This window comes from Coenobita brevimanus, chromosome 78 (genome assembly GCF_032717465.1).
Source record: "Coenobita brevimanus isolate Jiangsu-jjx chromosome 78, ASM3271746v2, whole genome shotgun sequence".
Lineage (NCBI taxonomy): Eukaryota > Metazoa > Arthropoda > Malacostraca > Decapoda > Coenobitidae > Coenobita > Coenobita brevimanus.
This window is the reverse complement of record NC_137031.1, coordinates 40,923,179-40,942,934: the sequence shown is the minus strand read 5'-3', so window position 1 is coordinate 40,942,934 and position 19,756 is coordinate 40,923,179. Positions and strand designations below refer to the sequence as shown.

The 19,756-nt window shown below is 39.2% G+C and overlaps 1 protein-coding gene across 1 annotated transcript in view; it reads left to right on the top strand.

The window, feature by feature from the left end:
- The window catches only part of LOC145408605 (nucleolar pre-ribosomal-associated protein 1), a 56,726-nt gene that overhangs the window by 16,982 nt on the left and 19,988 nt on the right, over positions 1-19,756 (top strand). Inside the window, exons 6-10 of the mRNA XM_080279292.1 lie at positions 10,666-10,965; positions 11,774-12,111; positions 14,581-14,794; positions 15,088-15,215; positions 17,171-17,374. Coding sequence (XP_080135418.1) covers positions 10,666-10,965; positions 11,774-12,111; positions 14,581-14,794; positions 15,088-15,215; positions 17,171-17,374 — 1,184 coding nt within the window. The remainder of the gene's footprint in view (positions 1-10,665; positions 10,966-11,773; positions 12,112-14,580; positions 14,795-15,087; positions 15,216-17,170; positions 17,375-19,756) is intronic.

Genomic DNA, 19,756 nt, shown 5'->3' with positions numbered 1-19,756 from the left:
CATAGGTAGTTGGAAATGCAGACAGAGGGAGACAGTTCCAGACATTCCACTAGCTGTGTAGATCCTTTGCATTCCAGTTCATTGATTCCACCTCCTCCCCAACTTTGGTCTTGTATTCATCTGCCATTTCTTTGATCCTCAGCTTCTCAACATTCAGTCTTTCAACCTGACTGCACCTTTCTTTCCTGATCCACCTCACTCCTCTCACTTTGATCTTGTACGCAGGGGCGAATTGGGAGCCCAGAATGGACCGGACAAACACCAAAAATTGGCCCATTAATGTAGGCTGTGATTATGGCAAGCGCAGCAAGCCCATACAGCTGTGGCTTGAGGGTGCTTTAATTCCCCAAGAAAATTTTGAAATTTGACCAACTACGGGGACATTCTGAAGCCATATGAAATGGGTATTAGAACATATTCTAAGGTCAGTATTAAGTACTTCATCCCATTGGCTTATGATTCAATCATTAAAATAGCCTTATTTTAATAACAAACACTTAAAAAGAAAATAAGAACAAGATACATCCAACATATATTTCGCTAGAGAGGATGGAGAGTGAGAGACTGACGAGGAACGTGTACGTGAGTGAGGTGGAGGGGGAAAAAGGAGGGGGAGACCGAGGATGAGATGGAGGGATGAAGTGGAGAGGAATATCAGAGAGGGGGGTGTGAGCTGGGAGCAGGGCAGTGAAATGGCGGGATCGGGCGACATCGAGGCGATTTGTTTGTGGCCACCCTTTATGGGATTAAGGCGTATGGCAATAGATAGATACATAATTCAGATGGAGAAACAGACGAAGCTGATGAACAGTCCTTAAAGAGCAAGCTAAAGATAAAAATTTTGTAAGTTTTGAGACAGCACTGACTGAGCAGTCTGACTGTATCCACATTATTCAAGAATAAGAATACCTTGCGTTCTGGAACTATTAAATTTGTCAGTCTCTGTAGCCATGAGGAATATAATAGTTAATCCAAAAATTTAAAAATTTGATTATTTTAATTTCTGCTTGATGTTATTTGAAGAATCACTGTTAAATCTCTGTACCTCATCTGCGCACATTTGCCCTCCAAACTGCACTATTTAATGAGAAATGCACATTAAACAAAGCCCTGTACACAACTTATACAAGGTCAAAAGTACTCAAGTTATACACATATATAATTATGTATACAGACAGATCGACACAGTAATTTTTAGTACAAAGAATAAAGTTGAATCTTTTAACTGTGACTTTGATAAATCTGCTTGCATACATATAAAAATAAAATGATTGCCTGATCTTCCACGAAACTGAAATTATGAAGCAGTAATAACTCAATTACTTGATATTGAGCAGTAACTCAGTTACTTGATACTCTGTTGTTCACTTACTGAATGACAAAAGAACATTGGTCTTTCACTGAAATATCTTGTGTTGTGTCTATTTGTATTGAAAACATACCAGCTTCCCTTACTTCATCAGCTATAGCCCTCTTTATTAATGATGAAATAACTATTATGACGTTGTTCATTGTTTTGGATACCAATGTTAAGGAACTACCACGACCTTTACTTCAAGACTTGTATGCCACCTGACTTTTTTTTTTTACTACTTTCTCTAAATGCCTCCTCAATAGCGGATCATATTTACTTAGCTGAATGAGAAGTTCTAAAATATTTCCATGATCTATCAGTGAAACATCGAGTGTATAGGCTGATTCGGCTGTACTTCTGCCTCTGTAGCTTAGCCCTCGTTCACTAATCAGTTTCACAGCTTCAGTAACCATTTCCATTACCTGTCTATTATTTTTAATTTCCTCTCTTCTCATCAGCTTTTGGTTTGTAAACAATAATTGTTCAGTGTTTTTATGGCTGCAACTATGAATGTCAGCTTCTGCACAATAATTGTGGTGTTTTCTGTTTTCATGTTCATCAATTCTTTGGTGTATATGCCTCCAGTCTCTCATACCCTCCATAAATTAACTGCTTTCATGTTCTTTACTATATGCAAGACATACTGTACTGTAGAGTGAATTATTTGATTTCTATCTATCTATCTATTGCCAGACGCCTCAATCCCGTTCGGGGTGGCCACAAACAATTCGCCTCCACGTCGTCCTGTCCCCCGCCATTTCACTGCCCTGCTCCCAACTTACACCCCCCTCTCTCATATACATCTCCATCTCATCCTCGGCCTCCCCCTCCCTCCCCCCCCCTCCACCTCACTCACATACACTCTCTTCGTCAGTCTCTCACCCTCCATCGTGTCCACATGGCCAAACCACCTCGGTGTATTCCTCCTAACGCTTCCTATCACATCCACATCCACACCGCAACGCTCCTTTATATCCTCATTTATTAGCCTGTCTCTCCATGTGACTCCACAGGCTCCTCTTAAATAACTCATTTCCACTGCTCTCACTCTTGACTTGTGCCCTTCCAACAATGTCCAAGCTTCACTTCCATACGTTAGAGTTGGTATCAATACTGCCATGTAGTAACTTTTTCACTTCCATGCTCACTTCCCTGTTTCTTATCACTGCTTTCAAGGAACCAGCAACTTTTCTTCCCTGCTGTACCCTTTCAAGCACTTCACCCTCCAAACCTCCATCCTTACTCATCACACTACCCAAGTACTTAAACGTACTCACATTTTCCAATTCCTCACCATCCAACCTCGCTATACATTCAGTGACTTCACCCCTCTCAAAGACCATCACTTTACTCTTCCCTATATTCACCTTTAGATTCTGTTTCTTACACACTCTCCCAAACTCATCCACCAAGCCTTGCAGCTCCCCTTCATCTTCACTCAACAACACAGTATCATCTACAGACAACAGTACAGGGAGTTTCCAAACACTACCCTCTCTCATCAGGGCCACTCCAACATCCACTACCCTACCTTGTACCTCTTTGATTACCCCATCCATGTACAGATTGAACAACCATGGAGACATGACACATCCCTGTTTCAACCCAACCTTCAAAGAGAAAAATTCACTCAGTTCACCATTCACACGCACTGCTGCCTTAGCACCATCATACATACTCTTCACAGCATTCAACAACTTCCCATCTACTCCATATATTTTTAATACTTTCCACAATCCTTGTCTATCCACCCTGTCATGCTTTCTCCAAGTCCATGAAAGCCGCATACAACTTCTTTCCCTTCTCTAGAAACTTTTCCACTAAAGATCTAAGAACGATTGTTTGATCTACACAACCTCTTCCCTTCCTGAAGCCTCCCTGTTCTTCTCCAACTAATCCATCTGTTATTTCCCTAACTCAGTCAGTAAGTATCCTACCATACACTTTTCCTATTATACTAAGAAGACAAATGCCCCTATGATTACCACACACTTCTTTTTCCCCTTTTCCTTTGTACAAGGGAATAATTATACCTGACTTCCAATCCTCCAGAACTCTACCTTCCTCCCAGGCCAATCTGCACATCTTCCACATCCATTCTACTACTAACTCTTCCTCATGCTTCAACATTTCACCACTCACTCCATCAATTCGTGGGTCTTTCCCCGATTTAACTTTCTTCATTGTTTCCACAACTTCTATCCTACTGATTTCTTCCTGTCTTCTCACCTCCCTCCTTCTCCCAGCCATTCCCCAGCCACTTATACTCCCATCACTTCCATCCTTTATGTTCAACAATTCCTTAAAGTGTTCTTTCCATTTGCTCACTTTTTCTCCCTTCTCCACTAGTAATCTACCATTTTTATCTTTCACTCCCCTGCTAACTTCACTTCCACTCTGTCTTACTCTCTTCACCTCTTTCCAGAACATTTTCATACAGTCTCTCCACTTTACATTCAAATTCCTTCCAAATTCCTCATCCACTCTCTTCTTACTCTTTCTTACTAATCATTTTACCTCTCTCTTTCTTTCTACATATAACTCTCTTCTACCTCTCAACTTCTTCCATGCCTCTATTCCTCATCCATTCATTGTATGCTTTCTTCTTTTGTGCCACAGCCTGTCTCACCTCTTCATTCCACCACGCTGTTCCTTGCACCCCCTTCCGTCTTGTCTTCATCCCACACACCACATCACATGCTGCACATATTTCTTCTGTGAATATCCTACACACACCTTCCACATCCCCCATCTGCTCCAATTCATATTTGCCCAATCGTTCCTCCACGTCTCTCTTATATTCTGCCTTTTTCTCATCCTCTTGTAACCTTTCCACTCTCCTTGCAACTACTTCTTCCCATCCTTCCCTTCTTCTATTACTCCATCTTATTTGGGTCCTGATTCTGGCCACCACCAAGTAGTGGTCAGAAAGTCCACTCCTGCAACCTCTATAGGCTCTTGCATCCATTACACATCTTCGCATCCTTTCATCCACACACATATAATCAATCATTGCCTTCCTTTCATTCAGTTCACCACCCACCCTTCTCATCATTCGCCATGTATACCTGTGGATCATTTTATGCCTGAAGAGGGTATTGGCTATCACCAACCCCCTCCCAGCACAAATGTCCACTAACGCACTACCATTCTCATCTGTCTCAGCAGGCATACCCCACTCACCAACTATTCTATCCACCTTCACATTCCCTACTTTACCATTCATATCACCGATCAAAAACACTCTCTCATTCCTTGCAAACTTTTCCATGCACACTTCCACATTTGTCCAGAACTCTTGTCTCACTCTGCTTACACGATCTTGCATTGGTGCATACACGCGCACAATCGCCCACTTTGTATTCCAACTTTCAGTCTTACCCACACAATCCTTGACCCAACTGATCCATACTCTCTTATGTTCTTCTTCCATCTTTTACTCACAACTATACACACTCCTTCTTTTGCCCTCTCATTCTCACCCACTCCTGCATATATACCCCATCCATACTCTCATTCTCCCACACTCTCAGTTCTCCATTTAGTTTCAGGTACTCCACATACATCAACTTTCACACCCTCAAGCACCTGGACAATCTCTCTCTTTCACCTCATCATTCGCACCTCTTACATTCCATGTTCCGATTACCATGTCCTTTGTCCGGTCCTGGGTTGTCATCTTTTGGTCAGTCCTTGTCCGAGGTTTCTTGTTTGTCTTTTTAGTTAGTTGTTAACCAATTACTCCGAGAACCATTTTTTCTCCTAAATATACTTTTTGATTAAAATGGGAGAGAACTATCATTTTGTGGTTGTCTTGGATGAAATTGAGAAAAGAAAGCTCTCTCATTTACTCTTGGCCTGGCAAAAAGATCAGCATCTGCTGCATCTTCTTCCTGTTTCATATCAAATTTTCTTGCAAAAACCCCAGGTTCGGTGCCTGCCTTGTCGCACTGACTCTCCTCACATGCAGCCTCATGAGTTTCATGTGTAGTTTCTTGTGCTGCAGAATTATAATGTAACTGAGAGTCTTTAGTTATTGTGCCTTAACTTTCACTTTCTACTTCATGATGTTTCAGCACAGATGAACTGGCAGCAGTGCCAGCACTTACTTTGAATGTCAGTCAGCATTGAACACTTTTAAGGAGAATCTTCTTTTTCTTTACTCGGAGTTTTTCTGCCCCTTCTTTGCGTTTCTTCTCCATCTACAAAGGATTAATACGAATGTTCAAGTAATTTTGTTTCTATCAGAAATTTCATGGTTAGTGTACAAATTTCCCCAACCTCACATTTTGCTAAAAGAACAGTATCTTGAAAATCTTTCTGCAGACTGTTTCGGTTTGATGAAGTGGAATTTCTTTTTCAATAAAGACTTCTGTCTATCTATCTATTGCCAGATGCCTCAATCCCGTAAGGGGTGGCCACAAACAAATCGTCTCCATGTCTCCCTGTCCCCCGCCAATTCACTGCCCTGCTCCCAGCTCACACGCCCCTCTCTCATATAATTCTTGACTCCATCCCTCCATCTCATCCTCGGCCTCTCTATCCCTCTCCCCCCCTCCACCTCACTCACATACACTCTCCTTGTTAGTCTCTCACACTCCATCCTCTCCACTTGGCCAACCACCTCAATGTATTCCTCCTAACGCTTTCTATCACACTCACATCACAACACAATGCTCCTTCGCTTCCTTATGTCAGTCTTGCTCCCCATGTAACTCCACATGCTCCTCTCAAATAGCTCATTTCCACTACTATCAGTCTTTACTTGTGTCCTTCCAAGGAGGTCCAAGCTTCATTTCCATATGTTAGAGTTGGTATCACAATACTGTCATGCTGTGACTCTTTACTTCCATGCACGTTTCCCTGTTTCTTATCACTGCTTTCAAAGAACCAACAACCTTTTTTCCTTGTTGTACCCTTTCAAGAACTTCACCCTGTAAACTTCCATCCTTACTCATCACACTACCTAATTACATAATTGCACTCATATTTTCCATTTACTCATCATCCAGCTTCATTGTCCATTCAGTGACTTCATTTCTCTCACAGACCATATTCCATAACTTTACTTCTCCCAACATTCACCTTTAGATTCCATTTCGTACACACTCTCCCAAAGTCATTCACTAAAACTTACGAAGCTTAATTAGTTGTACACTGATTTCAAATTACTGTATCTATGTATCGATATCTATCTATCTATATCTATCTGTCTATCTATCTATATATGTATATAAAAGAAAAAAAAAATGTAAAGTATAGGCTATATAAGCACTGATATACATCTGTTTATGTTCCTCCAGGTGGCCTACAATCAAGTTTAATAGAAAACACAGTCAGTTAGGTTAACATGTTCAGGTTGAGACAATTTCGCATCATCATAGGATAAGTTATCTTGGTTAGGATAGGTTGGTTAAGATAAAAATTAACACAAAAAAAAGTCCTGGCGACAGGCTGTCACTGAGCGACGTTTCGATATGGTAATTTCTCTCGTAAGGATTAAATTAGTTTATAAAATTTGGTAATTAAAAACCATCGGGTTAATAATCGTATTTTTAAAAAAATATTCTGTGTGTTGTTGCAAAGTTTGAGCATAATATTTCTGTAGTTCTTTTGTTCCATGTTCATGTTTAACCAGCTATCAATTCAGAGCCATAATTAGTTTTTTTTTTTTTTTTTTTTTTTTTTTTTTTAAGTTATCAAAAAAAAAAAAAGGCACATAACACTGTTAGATTAACATGCTCATATTTAAAAAATATGTGCAGTTCACCAAACCGAAAAGATCCGTTATTGCTGAATTAATGAATTTTTAAATATAAATCAGGGAGGCGCAAAGACAGAATGATAAAAAAATATGTATTACATTTTAGTAGTTCAGACTTTTTTGATCTGACAAGATTTTGTGACATCAAATTCTTCTAAATCTTTCCCGTAAGGCTTGAAGTAAACTCCAAAAATCTTTAAAAAGCATAAGTATGGTAATACGAAAAAATATATGTTGCCAACAAAATACAGAAAAATCTATCAAAATCTATCTATCTGTCTATTGCCAGATGCCATAATCCCGTAAAGGGTGGCCATTTGACTTTGAGTTATTTGTTTTACGGGGAGGGGCACTAACCCTCCATCAACCCACTTGTTGACACGTATGGAGCACGTATGGTTTGGTTATATGGTTACCACCCAGCATTATAAATGGTTTCTTGGCTTCAGGAAACCATCTGGCTTGTCACTCAATGTAAAGCCACCTGTAAAGGAAAGAAAATCAAGAAGAAGTGACAGGAAAGATGAGAGAAACAGGATGAGAGGAGGGCAGACACAGAAAAAGAATGATAAAGGCTAAGGAAGAAGTATACAGCACTACATCAATTAAGTGGATGATAGTTACCACCACCTACCACTAAGAATAATCAGGATCTGTTAAACAAAATAAGAGATTTAAAACCAACTTTTCTTTATCTAATTTGAAAGAAAACTTCGGAAAGTCACTGTATAGTGTTTGCTGATGTTGTCTTAATAATAAAGAATACGAATTCTACATAATGATTTATGCAAAAGACTTTTGAATCATACACATAATAATCAGTGCAAGGGACTCTTGAATCTTACTTTCTGTTGACGATTTTTAGCGTGTCCTGCTCCTGCATCAATGCCAGTGAGCCACTGAGTAAATAAGTAATGACTATGCTTGAAGCTTACTAGTTTACAGCTTGTATAGTAGCACTGAGTTCGACTTCAGATTTTGTTTAAACTCATGCTTAGTATAGTTCATTATTTTTTTTAGCATAATATTATATTATATATTAATTAGTACTCAACGTGCCTCAGCCCTTGGAAGAGTTTGTTCTTTTACAACGAACAAAATATGATATGAGGCTTAAATGCAAGCCATAGAACGCAGGGCTGAATATGCGCGTACAGAAACCCAAATTTTGACTATATTCACTCTCACCAACAAGGCTTGGGGACCAGGGCATCATTAATTTGAATATATATTAATTACTTTCATCTTCTGACATAAAATCACATATACTGACACCTGTTGATGTAGAGAGCAGTAGGTTGCTCAGTAGCACATAACAGTATTGAAACTAGAGATGCTAATCGGGTTATCAGCATACTGACAAGGCACCAGGCAGCACCAGCCCACAGACTCACCAGCCCACCGCGATTTTGCCCGGTGGCCCAGTGGCAATCTGCCCCTGCTTGCACGCCACCATCATATGATCTAACAGACCTCTAAATTGTTCCCTCACTGCCCTCGTATCAGCAACCATTCCCAGCATCGACCTCTCCACGAGCACATAATCAGTCAGGCTCCTTTCAACACGATCCCTGTTCCCTCTGTACCATGTATAAAGTATTTATGTGCACATTTATGTGTGAAATACAAGTTACAAATGTACAACCTCCTTTCCAGACACACATCCTTCAGTTGCTTCCCATCATTATTTTCTCCTGGTACAGTCAGTCCTCCCCTAACACTGGTATTTGCTTCTGCACCGACATCGCGTTAGGCAAATATTGCATTACAGGGACTCTTGAAAACCCTTATTTCCTTCCGTACCCCTGCCCAAACTCCGCTTTTCCCCCCTTGTGGTGCAGTTTTTTTGGTACAGTATTTTCCAATTTAAACCTCCTAAAAGCATTAATATGGTTATAGAAAATACATTAGGTCAGCAGGACTTTTCTATTTAATGTACCTTATGTGAAGAGAAGAGCAGACACACATTGCCGGAGATGAGGTAGAGAGGGAGACAACACACTAAAGTCCTTCAAAGTCTATTTCCCTAGCAGCACTCCTAATGTCACTTTCTAGGTCCTCCATAGCTTCTTCATCCTGCTGTTGTTGGATGTCCTCTTGCTGTAGACCAACAGCAGCTTATCTGGCAAAGTAACGAGTGATCAGTGACTGTTTACGGCCGTTTACTCGGTCGATATGCATATGATTGTAGATGCTGACTGCATCAACAATCTGCTTAATCACGTCGTTACCTCTTGCAAGGGAAGGGTCGCTGTCAAAGCTGAACTCCTTGAGAGACTCAGCTCGTCTCTTCACTGCTGAATGAAGCCATTCTGAGCAGGGAAAAATGCGACATGGAGCTAATGTGGTCAGTGTGTCTCGCAATAGGAGGCAAGCTGAGGAGGATGGTGTGGGTAGGAGTGGGCCAAGTGGGGAACACGGAGGCGGGTGGAAGGTAGGGGGGTCTTGATTGGTTGAGTGGCTGGGAGAACAAGAAAGGCGAAGCGTGGTTGGCAGGCGATGACGTCAAGTATTGTGAGGCTCCTCGACTCACACCGCATCACATCCAGCCCGGTTCAAATTACTGCATTACGCTAACAATCCCTGTGTTAGAATGTTTATTTCCTTCCGCAAAATTGTGCAGCACTACGGCACCCCACAGTAGGGGAGGTCTGACTGTACTCCGTTACAATCCATTATGTCATCCTCAGGACCAGTGCCTCCTCTTCCATTCTTATCACCCATTATGATCACTTTATAGCTCCTGGGCATTTCTTCCACTGCTTCATCCAGCTCATCCCAAAACCCATCTTTCTTCCTCTCACTTCTGTCATCACATGGCTTATACGCTACAATCACTGCCACTTTCACCTCAAACTTGAACTTGACATACACACATCTCGAGCTAACACATTTATTATCTCTAATTCCACTCTTCCACACCTCATTCATCAACAAAGCAACTCCTTCCTTGCATCTTCCCCGTCCATTCATGCCCGATCTTACACATTCCACACCCTCCCATTCCTCTACTTCACACCCTTTCCTCTTTGTTTCACACAATGCCATCACAGCATATCTTGCACTCTTGAACACATTCACCGCTTCCACCCTCTTGCTGTCCTCATTCACACCTCTCACATTCCACATGGCCATGCGAATTTGCCCATTTGGTTGGGGCCCTGGGCAGGTATTGGGCCCTCAGAGGCTCTCTGAACATTTGCCATGATTAAGTGATTTTAGATAGGGGAATCTTGGGGATATTTAACCCTGCCAAAAACCCCGGTTATATGGTTATCACCCAGCATAGTAAATGGTTTCTTGGGTACAGAAAATCATTTGGCTTGTCACTCAGTGTAGAAACCATAAAGCATCCCTACATTCAGTGAGTGGATAATGGGCATCCCCACCTACCACCTGTTACAGCTCAGTATTCAACATGGAGAGATGCAGTTATAGGCCAAGTTAGAGTAAAAAGAGTGTAGTTTTGTGCTTATTCTTTTTTTCTGCATTATAGATGAAGCTGTCATTTCTATGCTGAAAAAATGTTAATACTTTCTTTTGGCAGAAGACATGAAAAACTTAATGCAGTGCCAACCCCCATGTGCTGTTCTGTGCTGCCACCTGGTAAAGCAGCACCCACCTCATGCCCGCACTTTATCCAGGTACTTCAAGAAACATCAACCTAGTCTCCCAGCCCAGGCACCCCTCCTAGCTCTTCTTTTAGACCAGGAAGAAGGTGCAAGTGCAGCAGGATCTGCTTTTGCCAAGTTGACAGAAACCTTGAGAACCTGGATCATCACCTTTGAGGATGAAGATGATGCAACAAGACTGCTCGTTCCTCATGCATTAGAGAAGTCTATTTTAGGTACGTATTTTTGTTCCATTCATTCCTTCATCTGATCAGTTTTCAGTATGCATGTGATAGCTTTCCATGTTTGAACTAACAACCAATACCTTGTATGTTAATTACAGGTAAGGCTTTTTTAACCTGTAAGATCGAGCGATGATTGTGGAGTCTTGAATGGAAGGTGAATGAGTATCTGGCCTCTTTCACTGGACATACCATGGATAGTTCTCTTATTATCATGCTTCCTCTTTCCATGATTTTTTGGACACTTCCCCACCCAGTTTTTAAGTGGTAATAGAGGTCAGGTTAGTCTCCCTTCAACTTACAGATATGCAATTGATCAAGTAGACTTTGTTAGACTAGGAAAGGCTATGTATAAACTAAAGTACAGTACTGTAGCAACCTACAGTTTTAAAACATTCACCTTAGACTCCATGTTCCAGTAAATGTACAGTGTGTATATTTGTTTGTTATATAATAGGTCCATTGAACTGAGTTTAGAGCTATGCTTAAGTGAGTTAAAAAAATGTTGAATAAAATAGGTGTCAGTTAATCAAAGATGATTGATCGAGGCTGGAAATTTTGTGCAAATTTAAATTAGGGAATCCCCATCCAGTATTTGAAATTGGGAAAAAAAACATAACTGTAGTAGTTACATGACCTTTATGTGATTACAGCTTAAGGTAATTTTTAAAAAATTCTCATATATATATATATATATATATATATATATATATATATCTATTTATATATATATATATATATATATATATATATATATATATCTATTTATATATACAGTATATATATATATTTTTTTTTACAGATGTCGACTTTCTTGGTGAGGTGTGTCAGAGGCTTTATAAAGAGACAGTAACAGCAGAGAAGCTGCCACCCAAGAAGATTCTCTCTTTATTGCCACTGTTTCAAAAACTAGCAGATGTTGAGCCAGATCTCTCAAAATTTGGCTTACCAGGGCAGCATCTTGCTCTGCTGCAAATATGCTTGAGCTGTATTAAAAAAACCTATAAGGAAAAACAAGAAAATTTAAAATTGTTGATGGAATTAGCTAAAGTAACATCAGAGATTCTTCCCAAGCTTGATGGTGATTCACTTAGGAGAACTTTATCCAACAGCAAGTTATGGTCATCCTTTGTAAAGCAGGTGAGAACAGTACGGTAACAGTAATGATGGTTTTTTGAACTGAAGAGAGTGTACTAAGATGGTATGGTCATGTGAAGAGAATGAATGATGATAACAGAGTGGTGAAGGAGGTATATCTGAGCAAATATGAAGGAGTGAGGAGGCGAGGTAGGCCAAGAAGTTGGTGGAGAGATATGGTGCATGAGTGTGTGAGGAAGAGGAGTACCTTATAGAAGTTAGTGAGACTGGGGGTCTGACAAGAGATCTAGCTGGCTGGATGAATTTTGTGCTGAGAAGCGCATGACCAGGGATTTAGTACTCTTTTTTTAATGTGACACCATTCTGATTGACAACCAGATAGGTATACTGTATGTGAAGCTACAGTACATAGTGAAACCTTTGGCCTATCAGATGGAGCCAGGATTCCATGGGCTTGAATGATAAGTGAATGGAAATGTTGCCCATTGAACTGGGCAGACTTTGGCTATCTGGATGCTGCTGCTCTCACCCCGTCCAAGGGTGGGAACGGAGGTCATGATGATGATGATAATTTTTTGTATTTATTCATTACACAGTGTTATAGATAGAGATAGTCTAATGCTGTTAAACTCATGAAAATAGGGCATAGGGAATGTACAATACTGGTATGTGGAATGCATAGAATGAATAATATGAGGAGAAATAAATCATGAAAACTGGAGCAAGGTATCGTGTTGATGAAAGGATATAAGAGAGTGTGCTAAAATGGCATGGTAATATAAGGAGGAGTAATAGTCTGTGAAAAGGGTGAATGTGAGTGAATTTGTTGGTGGGAGGAGATATGAAAGGCAGAGAAGATGGATGAGTTTTGTAAATTAGTATGTAAGACACCAACATGTAGAACATAATAAAGTCAAGAAATAGACAAAGGATGAAAGTGGAGGGGTGATGTATGATAAAGAACCACATTGTGTGTGTGTGTGTGTGTGTGTGTGTGTGTGTGTGTGTGTGTGTTTTATATAAATACAGAAGTACTCCATCTCAAAGCTAAATGACCTCAATTTATGCGAGTGTTGTGTTCTCTAAACAGTTGCGTAATGTGAATTTTTTTTGTAATTTAAGCATAATTATCCCTTAACAGATACTGTAATTTCATTCATGATAAATGAAGATGAATGAATAAATAAACTGTTAGCATAAAGCTAAGTGAGAGGGTTAGGTTCTGTAGTTGTAAAGCTATGTGATTATTTATTTAACATTTATTTACAACTTTGTATATACAACCATGTTTCATTTTCGTATGTTTAGAATTTTTATTACTATGAAACATGGTGTTTTTAGCTAACTTGCTAGCTGCTTCTGTTCACTGAAATGGCTAGCTAAGTGAAACAATTATCATGCTGGCAAGTGGCGTGATTTGTCCTGCATGGCCTAACAGCAAAGTCAGACAGGGATCGTCATGGATCCTGCAGTGAGAGAAGCTCAGACATACTGTCTTGTGGTTTTGCAGCCTGATATCGTGCTTTAATATCCAAATCCTTTATTTTACCACATTCAGAAGGTGGTAAACAGGCCATGGTAAATTGTGTTTACAAATATTGTCAGTGGCTAGTCATCAGAGAGTTTGAATAATGATTTTATGATACCACAAGAAATTTAAAGTCAATAAAAAGCATAAACTGCTAAATGTTTCAACAATATTTTTAATTATCTATTGTTTAATCATACTTAACAATATTTTATTCACAGTTATGAAAATGATATTAAGCTCATTTGAGTACTAATCTTAGTAGCAAACTGCAAGCCAGTCTAGTTTTCCATTTCTTGTCACAAGCAAAATCTTGCTGACTGTTGGTCATTTTGACTAACATCTCACAAATTGGGCTATTTTTAGCCCATTGTGACTGCATCATAAGTTGGATATCCTCTCATGTTTTTGTGCCGTTTTGAGAATTTGTGTATTAAAAACAATTACTGTATGTTTATTTTCAGTGGAGCATTATTTAAATAAAAACATAGTTCAGTCTCCTTGCAAATTATGAGGTCACTGTATGACTATGGAAATTGCATCTATATAGAAAAAATACTGTACTAGTCTAAGAAAACATGTGAAACAAGCTTCATACTGTGCCTGTAAGTTGGAACCAGGAATTCAAAGGCACCATTGATGTATTAGTGACTATGGCCTATTTCACTGGGCTTGCTGTTGATAGGTATCCAACCTTTTTTATAGAGGGAAAAGGGGTTTTGATTATAAAATTGATGACTTTTACTTCAGTTGATTGTCCTTACTTTTAAATCTAAGTAGGCATCAGAGCTTGCTGATTAGAAGACAGAGCCTCATATTGGAGTTTTATGTTGGTTACTACTAGAGAGTTTTATTCATTTGACAAAGCCCCTGCCCTTTGTCATTTGGGTAAGAAATGATTTGTTGAATGAATTTTCCTGCTGCTCTAAGTTTTAGTTTGGTGCATGAGGGTAAAAAGAAAAACATTATTCTCGTCCTTGCAGGTCTTACGTAGAGGCCTTGGAGATGTGGATGTAGGCCCAGACTTGGTAAATCAACTGAGGGATCTGTGTAGTGTGATATACAGGAAGAAGAGGAACTCTGGAGGAGACAAAGAAGAGGTGCTGCCAGCCACAACGCTGTACAGCATGATCATGGGACACACGCAGTACCTCTCACTCATGTTCAACAGAGACGCAGACTGGGAGAAGCTAAAAGGTAGCTTGTTGAAAGCAGTTACTCTACATTGTTGGTGTTTATTGGTGTTTAGAAATATAGGTATCACAAATTTGTTTATAGGATATGTTGTATGAAAGATGTTTTTACAATGCTGCTGTTAACTTAAATTAATTCTGCACACTACTAGCATGGAAACTTTGGTCATGATGGTACTTGGGTCCTACTTTCTACTTGAAACATGTACCCAATGAGATGTAAGATTCTCTCCCAACCCATGTGAACTTAGATTGTTTTAGAATTATAATAATGTAAAAATTTTGACCTCTGTACAGAGGCAGTTGTGAGGCTGCAGCTTAGTGTGGTTGAGTGCCAGCCAGAGGTATGTCAGGATGCCCATGTACCAGTCCTGCTTGGAGCTTACACTGCCTCCATGTCAACTGTCGACCAGTGTATTCTGATGGTAGGATTAATAGTATACTGTTTCCATATCACACTACCAGTTTACAAGTCTGGTAACAACATTGATAATTTTGTCTCCATGTCTACCCTTGACCAGTCTGTTCTGATAGGTCTGATAATATGGAAATATGAGAACAGTAGAGTCCATTCACATAAGGAATTTCAAGCCTACTCTAAACAGCAGTATATCCGCTGCCCTTTTTTCATTTATTATGAGAAATGTATAGAGCTATTTCATTTATTAACTGTTTAATGATCACATCCCATTTTATACTTTTTCTTGTGTTTTAACCACTGATGACAAAAATATCAAAGCATCTCGATTTGAAGTTGCTACATTTGATTGTGTCTTAGGGTAGGATTCTCGTTGGCTAAGGTAGCTTTCTAGCACGGCACTTCTTTCATATCAGTTAATTTTGCATATTACAGGTTAATGTTCTCTTTAGTTTGCATCTTTTTCCATATGAACATAAGCAACATGAAAGGTAATATTAATGAACCTCAAGTATAAATGGGCAGATTACTAGAAAGCTCGTCAAGATATTGACCCATAGTCTTTATTATTCGTTACCTTGTTTAGTGGGGTTGGTAATTATCCTGGAGTCTGCATTTTTCTGTGAAGTTTAATATTGGAAAGTGTTCAAGTTGTGAGTTTTATAATTTACAGCTGATTGCAATGAATCTATTATGTTGTTGGAAATTATTGGTTCTGTTGGGTGATTGAAAATGCCAGCATTTATGTTGCAGTCTGAACTGACTTGCTTTCTTTTGGAGAGAGAGCAAATAACAGACCATTTTCATTGCTTCTGGTATTGTGTTGAACTTCTTTTATGGTTGTTTATGGGTTTGTTCCTTTCAGAGGAAACATTGTATCATTTGATTGTTGTGTGGGTTGTGAGATTGAGTTTTTCTAGCATTAGTATCCATCCGTCATCCAATCTTATGTTAATCCACGATGGGCGAAGGAGCTTGGGGTTAGGCAAGTTGCTCTTGACCTTTAAGATGAGAGTGACCAGCCTCACTCATCCCTGAGTGGCATAACGTGAGCAATAAACCCCAACCCCCCCCATGGATATAAACTTGCACAGGTCCAGTCTGACTGGAACGCCCTAATTACCCACTAAACCACCAGGTGCCATAATTTGGTTTTATATATACAGTATATATATATATATATATACCGTATATATCCATCCATCCATCATCCAGTCCTACATTGCCCCATGAGGAGCGTAGGAGCCCGGGGCTAGGCAGTTGGTCCTGACATTTTATATATATATATATATATATATTTTGTGTGTCTGACTCTTGGCATAGGCTTTAGTTATATGGTTACCATCCAGCATAGTAAGTGGTTTCCTGATGTACAGGAAGCCATTTGGCTTGTCACTCAGTGTACAGTCACTCATTGGCAGAAGGAAGAGGAAAGAATGAAGGAAAGAAAGACAGAAGAGGAAAGAATGAAGGAAAGAAAGACAGAAGAGGAAAGAATGAAGGAAAGAAAGACGGTAGAAGAAGGAAAGAAGAGAAGAAAGGGCAGATACCCAAAGCAGCACTACATTGAGTGAGTGGATGGTGGGCACCTCCGCCTACCACCAACACAATATTAATGCTTGATTTTTTTTTAATTTTTTTTATTTATTTATTTTTTTTTTTTATTACACTAATTTAATCTTGTGCCTCTGTACCTGGGGAATGTAGTATGGGATTGGCAGTTTCACATTTGTATTGTTAGTATCAGTACTACTTTTAATTTTTTTGACAGTACAGTAAAACCTCATTATATAGAACTGATTGAGGATGACCCTTTGAATGAAACCATTTCTATATGTTGGATTATGCTGCACATACAGTAAGTACTTGTACACTAGCCGGACGATATAGACATATCCTTTATATACAGTAAGTGGGGTGTTTGCTGAACCTTCCATTAATTTTATCTCATCTCACCACCAGCTACTGCATAGATATGAAAAGGAAGGTCACATGAGCACCTTGCACCCTGTGTTATGGGGGGATGTGGCCGTAGCTCACTTTGGAGTTGGGTCACAAATGCCAGGCTTCTTTCGGGAGCCAACCCTAGAGCAGATACTGGGTCTTCTTGACGTGACCAGACTATCTCTTACCTGCCGCAGTTTTGACATCTGGCTCCCCCTTGAGGTCAGTGCTTCTCACATCTACCTTTTTTTTTTTTTTCTCATACTGTACCTCTTTAGTATTTGACTATAAAGTGTTGAGATTCATAGCTACAGTATAAGTATTAATACAAATGATATACATTTGTTTCGATGAGGTGTTGTATTGTAGTATCATCCCAGACAGGTTGCAGTGATACAATGCCTCCAGGTTGCTTTGTCCCATCAAGCTTCTCATGCAGTCAGTCATTACTCTTTATCTCCCCTTTTTCTTACTAATAGTTTGTACAGCACATCCACATCACAGTCCCTTTTTCAGATGCAGTACTACGTCATTATCGACGGATTATTATATATTATTTATTTATTTTTTGCCCCCTTCCCCTTCCAACTAAATATGGATTTTTTTTTTTTTTTTTTTTTTTTTTTTTTTTTTTTTTTCCCCCCAGTGGAGAATTTATTAATCAAATCTAAAGCAGGCACTAGCAGCATTTCTTGCCAACCCACTAGTCAACTTTGTCAACTCTGCTGATTTCTACCAGTACATCTCATTCTTATTTTTAATAGATAACACAATACTATATCCTTACTGTCTGTAGCTCGTTCTGTGGAAAATAATAAAATATTTATCTAAATACGCCCCTGGTGGTGGCAGCTTGTCTCCTTTGTTACACACAGTATATAGTTAGTTACCCGCTTTCTGCTCTACCCATTTCCATCTGACTTCAGCATCTCACTCTCACTTGTAATAAATAACAAAATATTCCAAGTGTCTGTCACTTGTAATAAATAACAAAATATTCCAAGTGTCTGTCACTTGTAATAAATAACAAAATATTCCAAGTGTCTGTCACTTGTAATAAATAACAAAATATTCCAAGTGTCTGTCAATTGTAATAAATAACAAAATATTCCAAGTGTCTGTCACTTGTAATAAATAACAAAATATTCCAAGTGTCTGTAGCTCCTTCTGTGAAAAATAAGATGTTTACGGAAATATGCACCAGGCAGTGCCAGCCTATCTCCTCTGTTACCGTACATACGTAGCTAGATGCCTTCTTTTGTCTCTTCTCATTTCCATGTAACTTATGCATTTCATTCTCACTTTTAATAAATAACAAAATATTCTTAGTGCCTGTAACTCCTTGTTTAGAAAATGAAATAATGTTTATGTAAATGCACGCTTACATTGCCAGCCAGTCTCCTTTGTGTTTTGTAGCTAGTTGTTTACTTTTGGTTCTACTCATTTCAGAGTATGCACCTCGCTCTCACTGTTAATAAATAACAAAATATTCTCAGTGCCTGTAGCTCCTTCAATGGAAAATAATAAAATGTTTATATAAATATGCACACTGAGCCACTGGTGGTACCAGCCTGTCTCTTTTGTGTTATTTACCTACATAACATGTTCCCTGCTTTCATCTCTGCTCATTTCCATCAATGCATTTCACTCTCACCTTTAATAAACAACAATGTTCTTAGTGCCTGTAGCTGAACAAGTATTCAGTGCAGATAAGCCAGGCCTATGATGGAATGGTATGTTTAATGGAAACATATTTTTAATGATTAAAAATCACATTAACAAACCATATGGGTGCTTGCATAGGAATTATGTAATGATTTTATAAAGATGTCCATTGGAAAATCGATATTGGTGGGATTTGCATGTTGACACCATCATAGGAATATAAGCTCCATCAGTAATGAAGGCAATCTGCCCTTTCACTGGCACCGTGTATAGACATTCTTTGAATGTGTTCATGCATGCTTAATGTATTTCTCAGTCCAGTCAGCATTGCCACATCATCTAATATACTATAGCAGTAGCTGTCTGTGTGTGTGTGTGTGTGTGTGTGTGTGTATTTTGGGCAGCCGAAACTACACATTCAAATCGCACCGAAATTGGTACAGAAATTGCAAAAAATTTGCTGATGTGAAAAAACTTGGTCCCATCACGATGAAAAAACTTTTACTATGTTTAATGAGCGATCACATTTTAACCAAAAAAACGCCGCTCTTGGCGCCTGGCATAGGATCTCCATAGAATTTTTTGCCCACAGGTTCAACCAAAGTCATTCAGACTTGAGTTCGGACAACTTGGGTTCCATTCCCGAAGCTGCAAATAGACAATCAGTTTGTTAGCTGCAAAAAATCCAAGTGACAACGTTAGACTAGAACAGCACATAAACGCAAGAGCCCTCTGTAGGAGCAAGTGCGTGGGGCCCGAAGGACCCTCGAGCACTTGTCACCTCTATAGTTTCTTGCATTCCAAAGTTGTTGATTTTTTTTTTTTTTTTTTTTTTTTTTTTTTTTTTAAATCTGCTGGATGTAAACAAAGTCAAATGTTACATCAGATAACTTAATAAATCATTTTGCCCACTCGATCCGTGTAACATGTCACAACTGC